This window comes from Dermacentor variabilis, chromosome 1 (assembly GCF_050947875.1).
Source record: "Dermacentor variabilis isolate Ectoservices chromosome 1, ASM5094787v1, whole genome shotgun sequence".
NCBI lineage: Eukaryota > Metazoa > Arthropoda > Arachnida > Ixodida > Ixodidae > Dermacentor > Dermacentor variabilis.
The window spans coordinates 188,997,675-189,020,326 of NC_134568.1; the positions used below are offsets into that span (position 1 = coordinate 188,997,675).

The window sequence follows — 22,652 nt, forward strand, 5'->3', positions numbered from 1 at the left end:
CATTCATACTGCTTTAAGAAACCAACCTCCTCATAAATGTTAGATTCAGCATTCTTGATGCTGTTATCACCATTTTTCAAAATTTTCTACACCACTAGGGCGCGCATGTAGCCGAAAATCATGCCCCTCCATCTAATACTGCGGCCAGTCCGTGGGAGCCAAGAAGAAAGAGTGTGCTGTGCGCAGTGCACGCAGCTGGCGCACAAGGAGAAACGAGGAGGAAAGCGCTGTGGGGAGGAGAGTGTTGCTACTTTCAGATTATCAAGGGGCTTTAGGTGGCAGAGGTAATTAGCGCCATCCAGCAAACTGGCGGGAAAGCAAATCAGCTTCCCTCCTGCCCTTCCTCGTAACCACGATCCCCTCACCCTCTCTCTCAACTTCCTCGTAACTCCCTCACCTTTTACGGTCTCCACGTGCACCCGCCAGCACCACCGGCCCAGCTGGCCTGGCACCAGCTTAGCCGACTCCTTTAATTTTCATTTTCTGCCGTTATCGGCAAGCAAGTGTTGGCCGGCCTGGGCAGTTTCGTGTTCCTCACTTGCTGTGTGCTTGTGCACCGCAATATTTCACGACTTGCACCGTTTGTGCATCGTGCTATGGTGCACGAATACTTCAAGTACAAGTCCTCATTTCGATTTGAACTTCTTATAATTTGAAAAAAGTTTCGGACCCCTTTGAGTTCGAATTATCGAGATTCGACTGTATTTTTAGCAGTCTAGTCTGGGATAACAGCTACATGCCAGTAAAAACAATACTAAAACAATGCAGAACATAGTTAGAACTTGAAATCCCCCCAACCCCCCCTCCCCAATCTATGTTTTTGGACACTAAACCTTAGTAGAATCTGCATTTCTTTAAAATAAAATAGATGCATACATCTAGTGATATTCTTTCTGCTCTGCATTAATGAACACACTACAAACCTTGTGTAGTCTCAATTAATTAAAGTGTTAAACTGGCTGACATTATGTGTCAAGTTCCAGTGCTTCAAATAAACACACTTCTTTAAAAGTGAATGCATTCACACCATTTCAAATAAAGTTATAGTATTTATTCATGCTTTCATAATCCCTACATAAAGCTTAGAATGCCTAACACAACACAAGCCTAACACACTAGCGTGCACACTAGTTACCTAAAATTGCATTTGTCATACCAACTATGGTACCTCAATCCCTTCCCCTCTGCTGAAAAAAATATTACACTCATGCCAATTTTTATAAAACAGACTTGTTGATTTAAAAAAGTTAAAAAACCAACAATTTTCATGCAGTGACTAATGTTCCCTTTGAGAATAAAAATTGGCTAAACTGTTAACATAATAATAAAAAGCTATCACTTAACATAAAGTGAATTCATTACCTTGTTTTGATGAGATCCCCATGCAGCGAATGATGTTGACCTTAAGTTCATTGTACATAGCATTGGCTGTCTCTCCATTCTGCTTTCTGCTTTGCTGTCCAGAATGAGGCAACTCTTTTGGTGGCGACATTGGCACTGAAAGCTAAAAATGTTAAGTTTAAATTAAGCCTGTGGCAGGAGACACAGGTGTCTATGTACATGTACTATAAAGCAATAGGGTGTTTCACATAACTTGAATCAAGCTTCAAAAAAGAAAAAAAAATATGGTGGCACCTAAGCAATTCTTATGATGCGTTAATGCAAGAGCATTACTTGTTGCTGAGTGTGTTGCTGAGTTATGTCACCGAGTTTAGTGTTGTGGCAAAATGTTGCCGAGTTTAGTGCTGCTGTGTTATGTTTCCGAGGTTAAGGTTGCTGCTTATGAGGCCGCAACAATGCAAGACAACAAACCGGCCGGCCATACTGCGATCTCTCAGCTGAGCTTTATTTGCGGAGTTCTCATTAAGGTAGTGTTTCACGTAAGATTGCGTTGAGTGTTCTTTCTTGATGACACAACTTTTCAGCAGGATGATGCCACTTTGCCAAGCAATGACAGCATTTCTCTGAGTGGCACCATCGTGTTGACATTACATTTCTTCCTCGAATTCTTAGGCAAACTCCACCTCATACTCTGGAGGGGATGTCATAGTCATCGTATGACGGGTACCTGAAGCGTGTTTTGTCTTATTCGTCACCATCATCCACAGGCTCCGGCTCCGGTGTCTGTGGGTCCTTGACAATGCGAAAGGCAGAGCAAGTGTCTGCAGTTCACCACGCTCGCTCTGCAGGTGCTCGCTCCGCAGGCGCTCGCTCCACAGCCGCTCGCTCTGCCCTCTAGTGTACCGCCGGCCAGGCAGAGCCCGACCACGTGAACAGGCTCAAACATATTCATCACTGTTGCTTGTTGCAATGGTGACATAGTGGTTAGTGCACTTGGCAACAGAGCTATAGCAGTGGCGGTTGGGCAGAAGATTGAATACTCACCATGGCCTCTTTTTCTTTTTTTCTTTTTTTTTCGTTGAAGATGACATAATTTGCGTGCTGTTTTTCTGCTACGGCTTTCCGATGATGGTGGGGTCGCACAATGAGCCAAGTAATGCTTTCGCATTAAGTGATAGTACATTGAAGATCATTGAGAACAATGGCAGATTGGCATGCTGCTGCCTTGAGCAAGTCCAAATATATGTTGTAGTGCAGCAAGCTACAAAATTCAGATGAATCATGCAAATTTTAATTATTAATTTGTGGCTACAACTGTTGCTTAAAATGTTTTGAGGTGAATTTGGATGCAGTATATTTGTACCAACTTTTTTTTCTTTATTCAATGATTACCCCACTTAGCCCGAAGGCGCTACAGCAGGGGGGTTACAATATTGAAAAAAAAAAAAAAAACATCTTCATTGACATGGCACATTCGCTGACTTGACACGCAATTCCACTCATTAATGGAATGAACAAAAAATGAATTGGCCGAAATATTAGTTCTAGTGCGGTATTCTAAAATCTTGAAACAATGATCAGTATGTGCAGTGACATAATGAGGCTTGTATATTTCCTTTCGAATGCCGGTCTTACCATGAAATATTCAATAAAGGAGTTTGTCACAATTCTCTTCAATGAGAGGAAAGAATTTTATATTAATTTTCATATTGATACCGCCATCAGTTCTCGAGTACTGGCTTAAATCAAACCTTGCTGCTCTGTTCTAGATTTTTTCAGGTTTATCACTTGATGTTTTTTGCCAAGGGTCCCACATGGCACAAGCATATTCAAGCATTGGTTGAACATATGTTAGGTAAGCAGTTGATTTCAAACAAAGTGACGAGTGTCTCACACTTCGCTGTATAAAGTCCTGGCGGCCTTAGTGACCACTGTATCAAAGTGAGCATTCCATGAACAATCGGCTGAGAATCTCACACCCAAGTATTTATACTGTTGGAGGTCCCTAGTCTTTGACTATGGGACCTCCTAGAGTTACTGTTTCTGTAAAACATTTCAATCGCATCAATAAACTGAAACTGAAACTGCGATTTTTGCTTCACTATATTATTGCTGATGAGATACTCAGAGGTTAGCCTGTGTTTTTTACATTTAAAAGTAACATGACCTCATTTTTCAGCATGTAAGTTCATTCTCCATCTTGAACACCATTTAAGAACACATGATAAGTCACTTTGTAACAGGGAAACGTCATCTTCTTTTCTAATTTTCCTATATAAGACACATTCATCGGCAAACAACCGTATACTAGAACTAATTGCTGAACAAATATCATTTATATATATTAAAAATAAAAGTGGCCCCAAAACTGAGCTCTGTGGGACACCCAATGTGATATCTACGAAACTGTATTTCTTGCCATTTAATACTACGCACTGTCGGCAGAACGATAATTTTCGATCGATCCAAGCTAGAACTGTATGGTCAATATTTAGTGCTGCAAGTTTACCTAAAAGCAAAGGATGTGGAACAGTATCAAATGCCTTTTGAAAGTCCAGGAAAAGGCAATCAATTTGTCCGCCGGTGTCTATATGAGATACAAGGTCATGATAAAATTCTATCAGTTGTGTTGTGCAAGATAGACCCTTAAGGAACTCTTGTTATTGTGATGCTAGTAAGTTGTTTGTTAGTAAATGTGTCATTATCCCTTTATATAAAATGTGTTTTAATATATACATGGTATGCATGTAGTAAGTGAAATGGGCCTATAGTTATTTACATTTTTTTTAGACCCACATTTATGAATGGGGACGACATATGCAATTTTCCAGTCATCCGGGAGGGCACCCGAAGATAAAGGCTTGGTGTGGATTATGTATAGAAGTAAAGGGAAATCAGCTCAGCACATTGCTTTAGAATCCGAGGAGAAATGCTGTCTGGTCCATTTGCATTATTATCATTAATTTTGTTTAGTAATGCTCTAATCCATTAACATTTAGCTCTATTGACTTCATAGTCTGAATGGAATTTGTGCATGGTGAAGGACTACAGCTGAGTTTTGGCAAATATAGTGAATGAAAGTAATTATTTAGGCGTAATAGTTCTGCGGAAACCCACAAGGTGGAGAGAAGTAATGAATAAAGGGAAAATGAGACATCCACCCAAACGTAGCTAAGTGCTACAAAGGAAACCCATACGAGTTTCTCGAAAGAAAAGCTTTGTAGCACTTAGCTATGTTTGGGTGGATGTCTCATTTTCGCTTTATTCATTACTTCTCTCCACCTTGCGGGTTTCCGCAGAACTATTACGTCAAACTCTCGCCTTTGCTTCTGACTTGTTGACAAATTTGACTTCGCCTGCCATCTGCTAGCCGCCTGGTTAGCTCAGATGGTAGAGCGGCTGCCCCGGGAAGGCAGTGGTCCCGGGTTCAAGTCCCGGACCAGGACAAATTTTTCTTCAACTGCGGAGCTTTTCTTTCGAGGAACCCATATGGGTTTCCTTTGTAGCTCTTAGCTACGTTTGGGTGGATGTCTCATTTTCTCTTTATTCATTAATTATTTAGGCAAGCAGCTTTCTCAATGTTCTCAATATTAAAAACAATTTCAGTGATGACCGCTGGATCTGCTCCATAGCCTTTCATGTATTACCAGAATGCCTTGGCATTCGTTTTTATTTCCCTGCCAAGTTTTTCGAAGTAGCACCCCTTAGCAACCCTAATGTTTTGTTCGTACACATAGATTACATCATGCAACCTTTCAAAGTGACGAATGCTATTAGTTCTTTGGTGTTTTAATTATATATGCCTTTTATTCCTAACTATTCTTAAGATATGCGAAGTCATCCATGGTTTGATATGCTTTTTAAGTCTACCGCATTTGATACTGGGAATGTAGGTATCGGTAAGCTGCTTGAGTTTTTCCTTAAACTTATCCCACAATCATCTGAGAGGCATTCAAAAAGTGGCAAATGATCAAGCAGCTTCCTTGATATGTTGGCATAATCACCTCTGTCATATAGGTACATATTCCTGGTCACTTTTTTCTTTTGTCTGCTACTTTTGATTTTAACACTTGTGATGACAGACAGGTGTTCACTTATTCTCAGAAAAGCATTTACAAAATTTACTATAATTGGCAAGTTGCAGAAAACAAGGTCCAATGTATTGATTATTGATAGCACAAGCTGGATCAACAACATATTGCATTGATCTAAAAGAATCTACAATACTTTTCATCTCCAAGTTTAAGTTTACACTTGCTGTTTACAAAATCCAAAATACAATACCATTGCAGAAATTACAAGGACAGAGACAAAGAAAGCAACAGGACAAATAGCCTTGCAACTGTTAGCTTATTCAAAAGAAACTACAAGCTAATGATGATGAGTATTTAATGTGTGCATGTGATGAGAAAAAGGACGACTCTGGAAGCATACTTCAATAAAAAAGCTAAAATATAGCTTCAGACAATGTGTCATTACGCTGTCAGTTATCTGCACTGATAAAGAATACAGGTATCTAGAGCAACACCTGAACATAGATTAGGTCAGATATGGTTAAAGTGGTCTGGCAAATGCCTGAAATGTTAGTTTGTGGTTTCCTTTGAATAAGCTATACAGCTGTACGTCAAGCATTTCTCCTGTTGCCTTTTTTGCCTTCATCCTCATCTTTTGTGAGCTGGTTTCGTATTTTGAATAACTGAATAAAATCATGCAGAAAGAAAAAGTCCAGATTCAACTGACTCTTTGATTCCCATAACTCTACTAATACTGCAAAGTCTGAAACTCACAACAAATATGCAGACTATATGAGCATTAGCCACTTGTTTGCACTCAAAAATCCCTCAGCTTTCCACACTGTTAGAAACTTCTGCAAATTTTAAAGAATTTCCCGGACGGACAGATTCATCCTATTTTCTAGCTCGTCACTGCTGCTTATTTGAAGCTTCTCCAGGTGCTCGATCTTTTGCCTGCCACTTTTCAGGAGCACACATCCTTTGCTGGGCTGCTCCTCGCTACCTCACTTCTATTCTGCCAAACCTCTTTCCCTCCTTCAGCTACTGCGCATTCTTATGTGCCGTCCGAGGAGTCTCTCTGGCTCGAGCGCCACGCCTATCACAGCACATGCCATGGCACGACGGCACAGGCGGTCATTGTTGACAGGCTGGCTAAAAGCCAGAAGCACAAACTTATGCTAAGCATAACAAAAGAAAGAAGAGAAAGAAAAATCAACCTTATCTGCAAGGCTTGTGATCCACTAAGCAGTTCTTTACCAACATGGAATGCCCCTGAGTGCCATATACAGCAGTTGGATGTGAAAAATAATTTGGCTTCGTGCACGAACTTTCAGGTGTCAAAAACAACATGCAAAAATCCAAGTTTCAGTATGTGTGAATGAAGTGCATCTCAGAGTAAAATAAACTTACGCCCAACAGTCTTCTGGCTGGATCCGCAGCAGGTAAAAAGCGAACCCAATAGCTCAAAGTTCCAACAAAGTGCTTGTGCTGCTCATCTTGAACCCCTGAAATCATTTATACAAAACCTACATCAAACAAACAGAAGTCCAGTGATCCTTGCATGTACCATATGGTATTTGCAACACAAGATAGCAAGACAAAAGGAAGTATATCTCAGCAAACTTATTTATCTATAGCAAATCTATCTCAGCAAACAATATTTGAATATGTAAGCGAAAAGCAAATGAGTGAACTTAAAATGTAAATTTCATTTTCTGAACGCTTGTGCATTTCTATCGGTCATAAGTTAACATAAGTGGGTTTGCTGCTTCTCAAACAAATTTTCTTCTCTTATTTCAACATTAGCTTGCAGGTTCCTGTTTTATGTTCCTTCCAAACAGTGTGATATTATGGTATTTGTAGAAAACAAGTGATTAAAGAGCTCAGATTATCACATAATGTGACTCAGACCTGTTGATTATTATACTCTCATGCATCATCAACAATCACAAACATGGTGACCAGTAATAAAGAGGGCAAAAGAGAAGCCACAGTCAAGGGATAGCAGTAGTAGCATAAGCATGAAAAAGCTATTCTTAAATTGTCCAATGCACCTTAATTACACGCACGATGATAATTTCAAACCCCTTTAATAAACTTCTCACTCTATTCCTTTGCTTTCACTTAATATTCCCAGAGCTTTCAAAAGCAGGGACACAAAATCACTGTTAGTTTGTACAATCTTATGGCAGGCAGATGTGGAGTGAAGCAATGGTCTGAGACGCAAGCATTAAATTCTCCTTGTTGGTCTTTACTCATTGCCAACAAGCTGACATACATTCAACATCGGAATCTGAAAGTTTGAATCAAAAATTGTTGAAATATTTTAATTCACTGACACTTGCATGCAGATCCACTCACTTATTTTTTTTGCTAGAAAGAATGGTTAGAAACTTGCATTTTGGGCCCACTCCTTGACTGCGATCCCACTACTTGTGTTGGGAGAATGCACTCATTAAATAACAATGGAGTTATCAGGCTATTTTCCTTCCTGATAAGGCATTCCACCAATGAACATTTGTTAATGATGCTGTTAACAAACAGATAGGAAGTATACATGTTTGGATGGGTTCAATGTGTCTTTGGTGGCACATTGGCATGTGAGTTTAAGTGCACAAGATCAGCTAATTATTGGGGTAGAGGTACAAACAAAAGTGGACAAGCCCAGGCCATGCACAGTAGGCAAAGAGTTACACTATCTAAGTCACTGATAACAATGTGTCTCAGTGCTATTTGTCCTCTGATGCACTCTACTGCAACATTCTATGTTTGCCTAGGTAAGGTGGAGCTCACCTTTGAAGCATTAACCCGCCAGGCACTGTTTGCATAAGCAACCAACAACTTACTCTTATAAGTAGGTTTTTTTTTATATCTAAATTGCCCTAAAATGATATGGCCGGCTTTATTATCTCTGTTCTGTAAAAGCTGAGGGTCATGTACCAAGAATGAGGTAGAATGAGGTAGATGGTAACACCAGCCTGCACATTAACATGTTCTTTCCAGTTGTAGAGAAAAGTTTGTGTGCAATCTTGATTGGGTCAATTGAGATGTGCCGAGAAGCGCACATGCGGAATGTCTCACATGCCTTAATAAGAGATAGTCATCCTTGGCCTGCCAGCAAGTGCATGCGACATGCATTCGTTAAACTGTATTGTACTAATTAGCGCTAAACAAGTGTAAGTACAGTTATTGCCAGCTGCACCACCTTTACTTTGGCGTGGGGTAACCAAAACACATAGCCACGGAGGTGTAAATTTTCTTGGTTAAAGAAGAACAGCAGACAACAACGGTCCACACACTGCCACTCCAAGGACAATGAGGTGCACCAAGCCACTCTTTTCAGCATTTCCTATATTGTGTTTCAGCACATTGACTGAAAGGTACTTCAAAGCAATAAAACACACAATATTTTACCAGCCAATACTAAGCAGAAATAAGCAATCCAGAATCTGAACTTGCCAATGAGTGCTGCTTGCGCATAGTTGCACTTGAACGGATGTTGCAGTGCAGGCCTCAAAGCAATCTGGCAGGTGCCCAAGCTGTGGATGTCAGTACCGTGCACAGCTTGAACTTCAATCTGGACAGAGTCCTACGAAAAGACACAAGCCATGCTAGACATTCGAGGAAAAAAAGTGCAGGTCACATTTTCACCATGTCTCGCTAGTTATTTCCGCCATGCGCTCCTTCAATTAAATCAGTGACCTAGAACCACTGGGCCATTTTGTCCTATCGCCAGGAATAGAATGAGTGGAAGCAGTAACAAAAGCATTTCAAAACAGGCTGTAGCTTTTACCCAAATTTAAAATGCTATTTAATTTTGTATTTTATTTTTTGACAGTACTTTCTTCTATCTCTCAAGCAGTGCTTGTAGTATGTGAAATAATATGCACCACATTTGCACTGACCTTTTGAATTGTTTATTTAGCTTTTCTTTATATTTCCTTCTAAAGCAGCTATGCTAGTATTTTTTTTTAAATCTTTTTCATGAAACTTGATTAAGTAGTTGTTGGTATCACTCACCGGCGCTAACATGCTTAGTTGGGCCGGAAATGCGACTAAAAACAAACTGGCAGAGAACTAGGGGTGTTGTGTTTGCTGAAGGAGAGAAGTGTGATACTGCAGCACTACACAGTGTTTTCAAGGGATGCAAACATGCTGAGGCTGGTTAAATAATAAATTGGAACAAATTCCTGTATAGGCTGCCTAACAGTGAGCCATTCTTATTGAATGACTGGAAATTATTGAGCGGAACTTATCTGCTCCATGCATGCACTCAGGAACTGGCATCCCTACGCAACAACAGCAGCTATCCCACAACATAATCATTGGGAAAAGTCCTCACATCTATTGGTCTGTCTCCCTCGAGACTCTAATCAGTGTTTCCATACCTTATGAATTCAAAAGAAGTGAATATTCAACTACCTTGAATAGTGAATTCTTGAATATGAATCAAATAGCACAGACTATTTGATTTGTACAGTATTCGAAATTTGGAAAATTTGCGCACCCCTAAAGGAAACGCATATCATACTGTCACGATCTACCTGTGTCAGGGCTTCTGAATAGCCGATGCATAAAAGTTGACCTGACGTTCTTCTTCAAACTTGTTCACAGTGGTGTCAACTGTCCAGAGATACTGCATGACTTTACATTTTAAAATTTCGCAAAAGTTTACGTGAATACTTAGGCTTTCTTGCACCACACGTCTTTTTGCTATCATTATGGCACACAATGTCTTTCATATGTTCTACATCAAAATATGTCTTCTCAGTACATAACTGTATGTACTATCTGTTTTATGTGGCACTACTTATGCTGTCTTATCTTTCTATAGTTTGTGTATGCACCATCTGGAGTGGCTCAGTGACTATGGCATCTGCTGCTGACTGCTAGGTCATGGGTTCGCTTTACTGGTGGCTGCATTCCGATGGAGGTGGAATGCAAAAATACTCATGTACTTTGACTTGGGTGCACTTTAAAAAATCCCAGGTAGTCAAAATCAATCCTGAACTACCCACCACGATTTCCCTCATTGCCAACTGTGCTGCTTCGGGGCTTATAATCTCACAATTCAATCCTTTTCAATTTAAAAGAAACAAACGGTTGAGGGTCTTTCAAGCCGTCTCTTTGTGGCCTTTTCCTCACCCTCCTCCATGGTTAAATGGGAAATGAAGATTGATTGACTGATTGAATGAACTGACTTGTGAATGTAATTTAATCCACAAGTGCCCTTTTAAACATGAGTAAACTTCTCGCATTCTACATGGATCCATTTTAGTCAATTATTTTTCAACACATTTAACAACCCCCAAAAATGTTTACATCATTTAAGCCTCCATTTGTATGCTGATGATTTCCAACTTCATCATGGAATTGACACATTGTATGGCGGTGACTTGTTTCCCAAATATATGAGCTCTGTCACTGATTGATGTGACTAAAATTTCTGGCCAATTAATTCATCTAAGGCACGTGTTCTTTCTTTTAGTAGGCAGGCGGCTACATATTGTGCAGTATGCCTACACACTGCTTAACTTCTCATTCAAAAAGGCTAGTAGCACACATAACTTATAAATGCTGACTGACAGCCAACTGCTTTTACCTTGCACAGCAGACAGCTGGAATTCCATAACTGTGGCCATGTGGTCACTTTCTTCAAATGAGTTTTTTGCCATAGTTGTTAGCATTGAGTCTTGTTCTGTTAATTTTTGGTTCACATTTGTTACAGCACATGCTCTTTTATTGATTTCTGTTTGTTACTAGATGTACCTATACAAAGAGTTCTTGAGGTTTTAAGCAGATGCCTTTTGCTTAACTTTTCTGCTCTGTATTGCTCACTCCAATAGTTCCTTCTATATGGCTGCAGTAGTATGAACAAATAAACAAAGGAATGATTTATTAATGAATACATTTGTCACTGCTTTCAACACAAAGTTATACATAAACAGCAAGAATGAAAAAAAAAGTTAACTTGTTTCTGTGGTTTGTAACAGTGATAATTTGATCACTGCAAAAAAGTGTTTTGTTCATACAGCAAATCACACAAGGTATGAACAAAAGACGTTTTGTTCCTATATTGCATGATAAGCTTTGGAGATTATGCATTTACTCAGACTACAAATGCGTGTTGCACAAGTTCAATTCTGCATTCCTTGAAGAGAGGAGAACATTTTTTATTCATAGCGAGTCATAATCACTATTTCTGTCAGAAGCTAACCTTACCTTTAGTGTTCACTGTGCCTCAACCAAACTTGTGCAATTGCAGAATTTTCTGTGTTCATGAATAGGAAAAAATGAGCACGAAAAAAAGTATGAAGACAAGGAAGATGATGGGACGAGCACTTGTTCTATCATCTTGTCTTTATACTTGTTTTCGTGCCCATTTTTTTCAACATGTACCAACTCATCCAACAACTTAATTTTCAGTGTTCAGAATACGTAATTCCAGCCCCATCAAGCCCAATAACACATTGTTTGGTCCAAATAAATAGTTTACATTTGAAAGTTGACATTTACATCTCTCACTGTTCACCCCTTGACCAATTTCTGCAACTTAATTTGATTTAGAACTTTTAAGCACATTTTTTTCATTACTGTTCTACCTGTTTGCAGATTTTTTTTCTTCTGCCAGTTTATGTTCAGATAAGTGCACCATCATCCAAAGTCTCTTGCTGTTCATGGATCCATTGCAGAAATGAGTGAATTATTGAATCCTATAGCCATATGCACATTTTCTTTGAACAAGTCAGTGCTCAAAAACAAAGATGAATTCACTCCTATAACTGTGCTAAAACACCTTAGGTCCATAACAATTTTCACAATACCACCACTGCACAAATAAACAATCTAGATTTTTGCACAGGTGAAGCGTTAACTCAGGCGTACATACCTTGTGAAGGTAATCTATAAGGGTTGGATCCACAGCAACAGCATATCGAGCAGTGCAGTTGAATTCTGGGCTGAGGATGAGCAAGGGACAAGCACGATCATTGTGGACAACACTGGTAGCATTTACAGAGTAAAGAAAGACTATTAAAAAGTTACAGTAGTGGCACTGCAAATGTGTCATCAGAATAAAAGCGCTGTTGATACATAACTTTCATGCACCCAACATTAACTATAGTTTCATGCTGAAGAATCAAATAAAATTTTCTTGCACACTGTCTAGGAATCCTCCAAAATTTGTTGAACAGTAATCACCGTGCTGATCACAATTTCAACATAGATAATACTGATTACAATACTGATCACAAAAAATCTTTTACTCCTTACCATTTTCCAGTAGCAACAGGCGTTGATTGTGATTGAAAGTCAGCAAATGTCCATGTTGCAAACACAGGTGGAGGAGCACTGCCTTCAAATGCATCTTGCAATGCCACAAATGTTATCTAGAAATGAAAGAACAGGGTTCAACAAAAGCTATTCACATAATGAATGCACAAAGTGCACAAGACATTCTTTACAGTCAATACAGATTTACAGGGCTATGTCCATGTAGTCAAAATCGTTTCATGTCTTCAGGTTGGCAATGGGCATACAAATAAACATCAAACAATAATTTCATAAAACACTACTTTTTATCATCAATGACTTAAGGGAATGCATTCATGAACTGCAGAGGTGAAGGCAGATATTATACAAGGCTAATTCATGCTGCAGCTCTTTAGTGCCACACCTGATGCAGGTATTGTGCTTTTGACTGCATACTTCAAGTTTAGTGGATGCTTTTTTAATGAATATTTTAAAGGTCATACTAGGAGGACATTGCAAAACATGCTGATCTAGGATGGCGATGGCTCACAACCTGAATATAAACAAAGTTACTCATTAGAATGTTACTGTTACATTTTATTTAATTAAATGCCTCTTTATGACAGTTGTTCCAGCACAGGATTTATTCACAGTACAGCTACAGTGATATACTTTGCAACATAACTATAGATTTCTATAACAAAGTTGTATAACAACTAAAATAATCATCTTGCATGTTTAAAGAAATGTGCATCTCCATTACTTGCTACTACTACGTTTACTTGGGGCTATCAGAAATTAACCACTTCGAACTCATGAGCATTCCTAAATACCAAATCTATACTAAATACCACTGGTAGGCACTTCTTATGATCACTCATGCTTATTAAATTATGTAAAAGCTATGAACAAAACACACAGGCAGCTAGTCTTTTACAAAATATACACTAACCTTGTTTAGATGTATCTCCAGAAAACTTTGTCCTTTTCTTACCAAACTAAGGCAGTGCTCATCATCTGCTTCATTTGGCTGCAAAGGATGGTGACCAAGCATGTATTACAGTGTGTAGATCTGCAGAAAGGAGCACTGAAATGTGCCATTACCTTATGCTCCACAACCAATTTTTTTACCCTCTACACTTCTGATGCTTATACGGTCTTAAGTATGTGAAATAATAACCCAGCACAACTGAATATATTCCAATAATTGTCACCTACCGCACAAACTTCGGTAACTTGGACTTGCTTGGTTGGAATGCGGGCCAAATTCTTTTCTAAAATCTAGATTAAGTGTGCAGAAAAACAATGCAAACTGTATGAAACCAAACACTGTATGGGTTATACTCTAGCAGAAGTCCATCTTGCAACCACAGCAAAACACAAAATGAAGGACAAGGAAGGAACACCGCTTATGATGTTGCAAGGTGGAAGCCTTAACAACTTGCCCATTTTTCTATTCTGTTATTACAGAAGTGGTCTGTCCCTCTCAAGTATAGCTCTGAGACAATTCCAAAACAGCATGAAACAAACATCTATTTCATAAAGCGAACAACTTCTTTTTATCAACCCTCACCAAAAAAGCCACAATTTATGAGTACAGGTTTATGATTTGCATTAGAATGATGCAAGTGCAGTGCAAGAGAAAAACATGCTTAGAAAAAAAAATAAAGTACAATGCTATCACTTCATTAGTGTTTAAATCATTATGCTTCGATACTTGTGCAGTGCTGAAATACTATAACATGTAATCACAACACAGCAAGCATCACTGACTAAAGGTGTAATGTGAAACCTCACACACAGTGCACGACTGAAACAACGCATGACAACACACTTTCCACAGCAGCATGATACTCAATAGCAATCACCTCAATCTTTTTAGATTTCTCTGTCAGCAAACTTTGCAGCTCTTCAATACGAAGCCGTTCTTTTTCTATGAGCAGTTGCTGTTCTTCCTTCAATTTTGTCATTTCCTCATAGCCATTTTCCAGAAGTGTAGCTTGCACTCCTTTGTCAAGACACTGCTGCAAAAGCACCAAGAGAGTGTTTTCATCTATAGTTAGGGCCTTGAATTTTGAGGTAAAGCAATATTTTCCCAGATTTCTTAATTTTCTAATTAAATTTCTCAATCTACCTTTATAGGCACAAACAACAATTCAGAGTAGTATACAGTAAACTCTCTATATAATGACATCGCTTTATCCGAGGTTATAGTATTCCCATGTTACTACGATTCTCCCACAGCTAATCCACTTTTTAAAAAAAATATCGCTTATAACAAAGTCAATTTCCTGTCCAGATGACTTCGTTATGAGAGTTTCTTGTATACGGGCTGCCATAACTCAATTACCCTGTCACTGCCAATACTATCTATATAAATAAATTTCGTTGGGAAACAACACTTCTTTTGGCAACCTTCAAAAGCTCATTTGTAAAAAAAAAGAAAGCCATAATATTTTGTAGATGAGTGCTCTTACTTTTTATTTTTCATCATAAAAATTACATTTAATAACATAATTTTTTTCTGATTATGAGCCAGCAAGACATCACCCAAATTCTACACCCTGAATTTTGTAGAACACAAAACTAAAGAAACAAAGCATCGTGTGTGTGTGTGTGTGTGTGTGTGTGTGTGTGTGTGTGTGTGTGTGTGTGTGTGTGTGTGTATATATATATATATATATATATATATATATATATATATATATATATATATATATATATGGAACAAACACACTTCCCACTCACATTAATTGTACCTTCCTAAACCACCTGCAAATTTCTGTCAAGCTAACTGGAAGTCTCATTAATTGGAATTTCCACCATATGGTATAAGTAAAAAAAAGTTACACTTTATTAAGCGCAAAGCTATGCATAACAAAAGTACTATATTGAAGCTTTTCCTCCAGGACCAACAAAACTGTTCTGGTGGTCATCATAACTAAATAGGTACTTGCGTTGCAAAAATTTTGTTTATGCTTGTTTTTGTATGTGTTGTGTATTATTAGTAGCCTTTGGAGTGCAAGTATCTGCATAGTTTCTCCATGCAAGCTCAATTAAAGCCAAGTGTCATTGTGAAATGTAGGCAAGAAGTTTATGACAACTACTTTAATTAGACAGCAATCTAGTGCTAGCCACAGTCACCAAAAAAAGGCATTAATGTGTTTTTCATACTTTAAGGTCAGAACAATCGCCATTCTGTGAATGCAGCACTTTCTGAATTCTAATAACGATATAAGTCACTTTTTATGTGAAACTAATTTTCAAGATTTTTATGAAGTGCCAACAAATTGTGTAACGGTCTGTCCCACGAACAATTTACACTGTCTCATGAATAATATTCACGTACTAGCCATGTTGTTAAAGTCACCATCCACATATTATATGAAAATTTCAGCAGCGGACAAAATGAAAAAATCAACTTAAGAGGAACCTTTAGCTCAGGCCCAACTTTGACGCCGCCTATTCAAGTACATGTAAAACACAGAAACACTTTCCCGAGATAACCACTGAGCTGATTTTAATGAAATTTGTTGCATTTGAGACAGAATGTTAAATTCTAGCGAACGTTGGAAGCAGAATTTCCGTTTAGGGCCCAAATATTTAAAAAGAAGCTTTCAAAGATTGGTATGTTTGAAAACATAGAAGCACGAAGTTTACAAATTCGTAGCTCTGCATTAAAAACAGATATTGTAGTTATGTAAACTGTGTCTGTTAGAGCATCCAAAGCGGACAAATTTGACTTATCAATTTACATCTTATGTGAATCTGTTACAATGTTTTAAAGGGTACATGTTTTAAAGGGTACTGCAAAAGTCCTACTCCCATATTAGTGGTCTATTTGAGAGCCATATACTATAATGCATCAATTTTGTCTGCTTTAGATGTACTATTAGATATAATTTACAGAATTGTGATGCCATTTTTCATTGCTGAGTTAGAGTTTTAAATTTAATAGTTTCATTTACTGGAAATTTGTGATTTCCAACAATATTAGAATATTTATGGCCTAAATAAAAGATTTGCTACCAATAGTCACTAGATTTTAACTTTTTATTGTAAATGCAACAAACCTCATCAAATTTGGTGCAGTGGTTGCAAAGAAAAACGATTTATCCTCTCCCATGTATTTAGATAGGAGCTCCCAAGCTACAGCCTCTTGAGAAAAATAAGATTCAGAGTACATATGTCTGTAACTGCAGGTGGTCACAGGAGTCATCTGCTTCTCCCATTGTGGAGAAAATAAAGTGCATTTCTTGAAAAACGCTAAAATACCTGAGTTTGGTACAATTTAAAATGAAACAAAGTGGACATGTTAAATTATAAATGATTACTTATGGGGATTAACATCCCAAGCAACATCTTGGCTATGAGAGATGTCATAGTGGAGGGCTTTGAATTAAATCTGACTACCTGGTGTTCTTTCATGAACACCAAAATCTACATGCACAAGTGTTGTGAACTACCCCAATCTACATGCAGCCATAGCACCTAGAGTTGAAACCATGATCTTACACTCAGCAGAAGAATGCCTTAACCCGTGAGCCACCACAGCGGGTACAAAGGGTTAAATATTGTCTAAAGTATGGAGGAGTGCGAAGTAGATGATATGGATGCAAACACTTATGTTAACAAGCCCAGTCACAGATGCTAACCTTGGTATTTGCGGGGCCAGAGGGACTAAAGCCATTCATTAGCAATGCCCTAAGAGCATTTTCTGAACTTTCAGGCTGGATGATTCTGTCCGTTGACGAACTCTTGCGATGTGTCTCCTGAAAAGAGAAAACCGTAGTAAATTAGGCCAGAACTTAGCGCCACTAATTCTCTCAGTATTGTTGTGAAAGTCGGGGTTCTGTGTGGCCAACAAAGGTTCCATGGATGGTGCCATGCCAGGTGCTGGGAAAGAGAAGGGTTCCGAGCGACGTTGAAGAGAATGAAAAAAAAAGGGATTATATTCAAAAAAGGTACATGGTTCAGTTTTATAGCACGGCTCCAACTATCAGAGCACACTACATGCCAGAGTCCTCGCATGTCCGAGCCTCTTCTTCACAGCCGTCCGTATAGACTTGTTATGCCATTTATTTCCCCTTTCCCTCGTCGAGAGAATTCACTGGCCAATCACAAATGCCGAATCGTTCCCTTGTCTCCAACGTGGTGCACCTGTCTCCAACGTGGTGCTCCTGTCTCCAACGTGGCACAATATGAGGCAACCACGTGGCAAACCGTGAACCCGCCGTTGATTTTCCCGGGAGTCCCTGACAATGACTCTGTCATCCATCAGTGACTTCTTCGTGACGGTCAGGAGGGCGACATTGCTGTCTTGAAGCGAAGTAAATGATGAGGCATGAACATCAACCGTGACAGGTGCATGTCACTGGTGGAGCACCCTTTGTTCTGGGGGATCGCCAGGCACAACAGTATGCAATAGCATACTTAGGTTGTGATTGCGACGTCTTAGTAGCTGCATGCACGTGCGCCACAGGAGGCCTTGCACACTCTCATTCATCAAAGTGATGTTTCTATACCTCATTCTCTTATGAACTTGCGATTTCATGCACACTGTGACACACTCATGTACGCTCAACACACACTGAGTTTTTGGCTAGATACCTCCAAAGTACCACGGATGAAGTCTGCCTATAAAGCTATAAAGAAATGCATGATCGATGGTGGGATCGAACCTCTGTCTTCCAGCCCAGCAGCCCAAAACTCTGTAAACGTTAGGGCACCATCGCACACATGCCTTTTTCATACCAAGTTACTCTTTGAAACATCTGGCTTGTGCGTCATGTGCCAGTCTCTTGTATTCTTCCCTCATGACAGCTAGTGCTTCGAGACGCTGTGTTACACTGTTAGATACCTACAAAGTATGTGAGGTCTGCCTATAATGCTATCACATTAAAGAATGTCCTCTGAAAAACTTGATGCTTTTAAAAGAAGAGCCCTACTTTAAGCATTCAGTCTGTTTTCAATTCATATTTTGTCAGTAAGCACTTAACTGTCTAGTGCAGCAATGCAGCCACTCTTGAGAGAACAAAATATTACACTAGGAAGCACCAAACTATTGCACATTTAGTTCACAAGTATGAAACATGACACAGGCAGATTGATAATCGATTTCACACATGCTGATTTGCCAGAAGAAATGTACTGTTTACCAGTACACACACATTGATTTGCACTCACATAGATCTGCCAGAATGAAGCTGCTGATAAATTCTAAATATTCAAACAAACTGCAGGTAACTCTCCAGCTTGAATTTTAAACACACACTGACTTAATTCTTCCTGTCTATTATTACATAGTTTTGCCACGCCGCACTCTTAAGCAAGAACTAAATAGCCGAGCAGTGCATATTTTTAAACTCACCTTCTGAAGGTCCTGCAAGTTCTTCTCAACATTTTCTAGCCTGGCTGTTACCTCTGCATGAGCCTTCTCAAGATTTCCATGTTCTTCCTGGAGACTCCGGTACAGCTCTACAGTCAGTTATGCAAATAGAGTGAACTTTTTAGAGCACTGAATACAGAAGCATGTAACAAATTTCTATTTTATGGTAAAGAAGCAGCGTTTCAGGCAAAAGAAATAATAAGTTATGCACAGCAAGTGACCCGATTGCCTTTTGTATGTGGCACTGCGAGAGGTTGCTAGCTTCACATCTGTATGTACTACAAAGTACAGCAGACCAAACCCACCACATTGGGCCATCTTACGTTTTGCTGGAGTTGCTTACCAATTCTTTCTGCTAGCTCTTTTTCGAGAACTGCTTTTTCATCGTTGTCAGACTTGATAATCGCTTCTAGCTGTGTAATCTGCAACTTGAGGGCCCCAGCCTCTTCGTGCGACTTATTTTCATCCGCATCACTCCCTTCAAGGCTGAAAAAAAAAAAAATCAGAGCAGCCAACACCCTTTCTAATGCTCACATTGTGCTGCCTACAGAACACACACCACCACCCCTGCTGCAGTTTGCTCGTCTACTAACAGCATGTGCAAACTGTGGACACACTGAATAGAATTTCTCGTAACCATGTCAAAGCATCCGTTAAATGATTTTGACAGTTGTGCACCAATGCTTTGGTTTGGTAGAAGCCCTTGTGAGCATGAAAGGCCAATAAATTCTCTGCACAAACCTTGAAATCTATAAATGAATTTAAAGATATCATATTCCTATCGATCAAGAGACACATCTCCATGCATTTTCTCTCACACCTGCCCAATTTATGTAATGCAAGTTAAATACAGTTAGCTCTTTTTTTTTTTTACTGCATTACAAGACTACACGAAGCTATGACAAAATGTAAACTATTTGCAATGACCTTTTTAATGAATGAGACACCAACAACTAGACATGTATTGTTGTTCACACATAAAAATTATTTGCAAGAACAACTTTCATTATTGTCCACAAAGCAACTGTAGGAATGATGGTTTTAGCAATCAAGTGATTCCTTCTACAGTTTTCAAATCTCAAGTTCAATAGTCAGAATATTTACCGGACAATTATACACTAGCGTAAGCATTATTGGACTAGGAAGCTGATGGAAATCAACAAAGAAGCTCTTAAAAGTTTTAATTTCCCTACCTGTTGAGAAGCTGTTCATTAGCAGTTTTCAATATATCATTCTCTTGTTGAAGATCAGCAAGCCTTTGTTCAAGCTGGTGGGAAAAAGAGCAATTTTAAATGCAGTGAGTCACATTCAATTAGCTTTAATTTAATCAAGTATGCTTCATGGTTTTCAGAACTTTTGGGGGCCAATAATTTACAAATTAATCACAAGAATGAAGGTGATACAGGATGGGACAAATATTATGGCAATAATTCACTAGGCAGCACAAAACAAGATTTGTACTTTCAAAGCTTAGTAATTCTTTGTTGCCATAAAATCTAGAAGTAAAAACTAGAAAATTCTCAACAGCGCGTGTGGCTGAAAACTTGAACAGACAACCACTGGCTTTTTATTATGGCTCATACATGCATTACCCAAGAGAGTCTTCTTGCTGCATCATGTAATGAGTGGTCTGTATACTGAGGGCATTAGTATATAAATGGTACACTTTTGACACAGCAATGTTTTAACATTATGATGTTATAGAAAGTGAGATTATGATGTCACTTTCTATGGGCAGACATCTAATTGATGCCTACTATTGGCTGTTATGACAAACAATCAACATTACACATAATATTCATAAACTCAGTGGCACAGAGTAAAAAAGCAGAAATAAAGAGAAAGAAAGTTCTAAAGGGCAATAACAGCTCAATTATAAACTTTACAGCTGAAAGGCGTGGTCGAAATCCCTACCTCTGCAATTGTCTTTTGCATAGCTTCGCAAGCCCTCAATTTCTCTTCAAGCTGAAGATTGCTTGCTTGCTCTGTTTTCAGTTGGGATGTCAGTTGATCTACCTCTCCCAACAAGCTGCTGTTGTGAGCACTCACTCTCTCCATTTTCTAGGAACAAAAGTGACATAAAATACAACAGACTAGGAGTAAAAAAATGTTTCCACTCTACTGAAACATAAAAACGCTGCGGAATATTAAACTTGATGCAAGTACAGCAACTCGAAACTGCTGGCTGTATGAGGCTGTGCTGCGGCCTCAAACACACTATGAATGAAAGACATTGGGGACATTTCAAGCCAGCTTCTAATCCTCACCAACGCACTCAAACATAGATGAGCCTTTGAGTGATTACTCAGGGGCTGCTCAACCATTTCACTGCCACTTCCGGGGCATTCATCCTTTCAAAATTCCTGCTCCACACACGAACACTCATTTTGTGTTTTCAGTGCATTTTCTGCCTCTCCAGAACCAGTCAATAAACAAGAACATTTCATACCTGTTGTGCCATTTATGGGGAGATCATCTAAACACACACACACACACACACACACACACACGCACGCACGCACGCACGCACGCACACACACACACACACACGCACACAGGCACACAGGCACACATGCACACATGCACACACACACATGCACACACACACACAAAGAACATGTGTAAGTTATATTTATGACTGCAGGTGGAGAAAATGTCTTTGTACTCTGTCGCTCTGTAACAACAGCGTAGCCATGGAGAACCAGTGTGGTAGGCTAGCCCACACATTGACAGACGAAGAGATTTGTGAGCTATTCATTATTTTTGAATAGGAAAAAAACGACGACGGATCACAAGCTTTTATGCAGCATAAAACGTTCCCTGAACTAAAATTTAAAAAAAAAATTGCGACTGCAGCTGAGGATTAGATGGGCAGCCGTGGCCATGGCCAGTGTGGCAGGTTCATCCATCCAGTCATTATTGCATGTTTACAAACACTGAAATGAGAGAAAGCGACAACAAAAAGCTGCTCCTAGGTAGCATGGAGTGTCCACTGAACCAATTCGTGAAACTAACACTGGCATAAGCTGAGGAGTAGTCGGGGAAAAAAAGAAGCAGTAAAACAGCTAAGGCCCAAAGTAAAGAGTGCACCTATAGCAAAAAGAAAAGAAAAAGGAGAGAAACTCACACTCGTGCCATATGTGTAGCAAGTCAGAATGGCACTAAACAGTGCTGTTGTGCAGCAGGTGAGACAAGGGTCATGAAGGCATAGCTCTCATTGTGTATTCAACAATGTCATTGCAACTGAAACAAAATAGGTGCATTAAAATGCAGATGCTAAACATAATATACAAGGCTGAGAAGTATTGTCAGAGTAACAGTGTGCAAAGACAAAAATAAACACAGGAAGCTTAGGCAGTAAAAGTAGCAATTATTAATGCTAAGCTTATACTAATTTTCAAGTACTGATGCAGTGCTCTTTCATGCATTTCTCTTCTTTGTCAGCTCAGGGTGGAGGCTCAAAAGCTATGTATTGGGACGGTGCTAAGGCCATTTCCATTCTTAACAAAATTCTGCATAAATTTTTCTGCATTAGAAGAACCATCCTTTGGTGGCATCTGTGTAGGAGGCCACCACAGTGAATCTTGCTAGCAGTTGATAATCCTTGTATTTGCAAAGATGGCTTCCCAGCTTCCAGTTAAAAATGAGTTACCTGATAA

General features: G+C 39.1%; 2 protein-coding genes and 1 non-coding gene across 3 annotated transcripts in view; 2 read left to right on the forward strand and 1 right to left on the reverse strand.

Annotated features, from left to right (window-relative positions):
* Window positions 1–22,652, forward strand: part of LOC142589974 (ribosome biogenesis protein bop1-A) — a 166,895-nt gene that overhangs the window by 33,599 nt on the left and 110,644 nt on the right. The gene's annotated exons all lie outside the window — the stretch shown is intronic.
* The window catches only part of LOC142589981 (protein fantom-like), a 53,430-nt gene that overhangs the window by 8,538 nt on the left and 22,240 nt on the right, over window positions 1–22,652 (reverse strand). Inside the window, exons 11-23 of the mRNA XM_075701759.1 lie at window positions 20,908–21,054; window positions 20,187–20,260; window positions 19,337–19,479; window positions 18,976–19,082; window positions 17,261–17,377; window positions 14,474–14,629; window positions 13,824–13,886; window positions 13,558–13,635; window positions 12,627–12,742; window positions 12,244–12,313; window positions 8,814–8,943; window positions 6,765–6,859; window positions 1,363–1,504 (exon numbers count right to left, since the gene is read on the reverse strand). Of these exons, the coding sequence (XP_075557874.1) occupies window positions 1,363–1,504; window positions 6,765–6,859; window positions 8,814–8,943; window positions 12,244–12,313; window positions 12,627–12,742; window positions 13,558–13,635; window positions 13,824–13,886; window positions 14,474–14,629; window positions 17,261–17,377; window positions 18,976–19,082; window positions 19,337–19,479; window positions 20,187–20,260; window positions 20,908–21,054 (1,438 nt within the window). The remainder of the gene's footprint in view (window positions 1–1,362; window positions 1,505–6,764; window positions 6,860–8,813; window positions 8,944–12,243; window positions 12,314–12,626; window positions 12,743–13,557; window positions 13,636–13,823; window positions 13,887–14,473; window positions 14,630–17,260; window positions 17,378–18,975; window positions 19,083–19,336; window positions 19,480–20,186; window positions 20,261–20,907; window positions 21,055–22,652) is intronic.
* TRNAP-GGG (transfer RNA proline (anticodon GGG)) lies at window positions 4,714–4,788 on the forward strand. The gene has a single exon. It is a non-coding gene; the product is annotated as a tRNA-Pro (tRNA).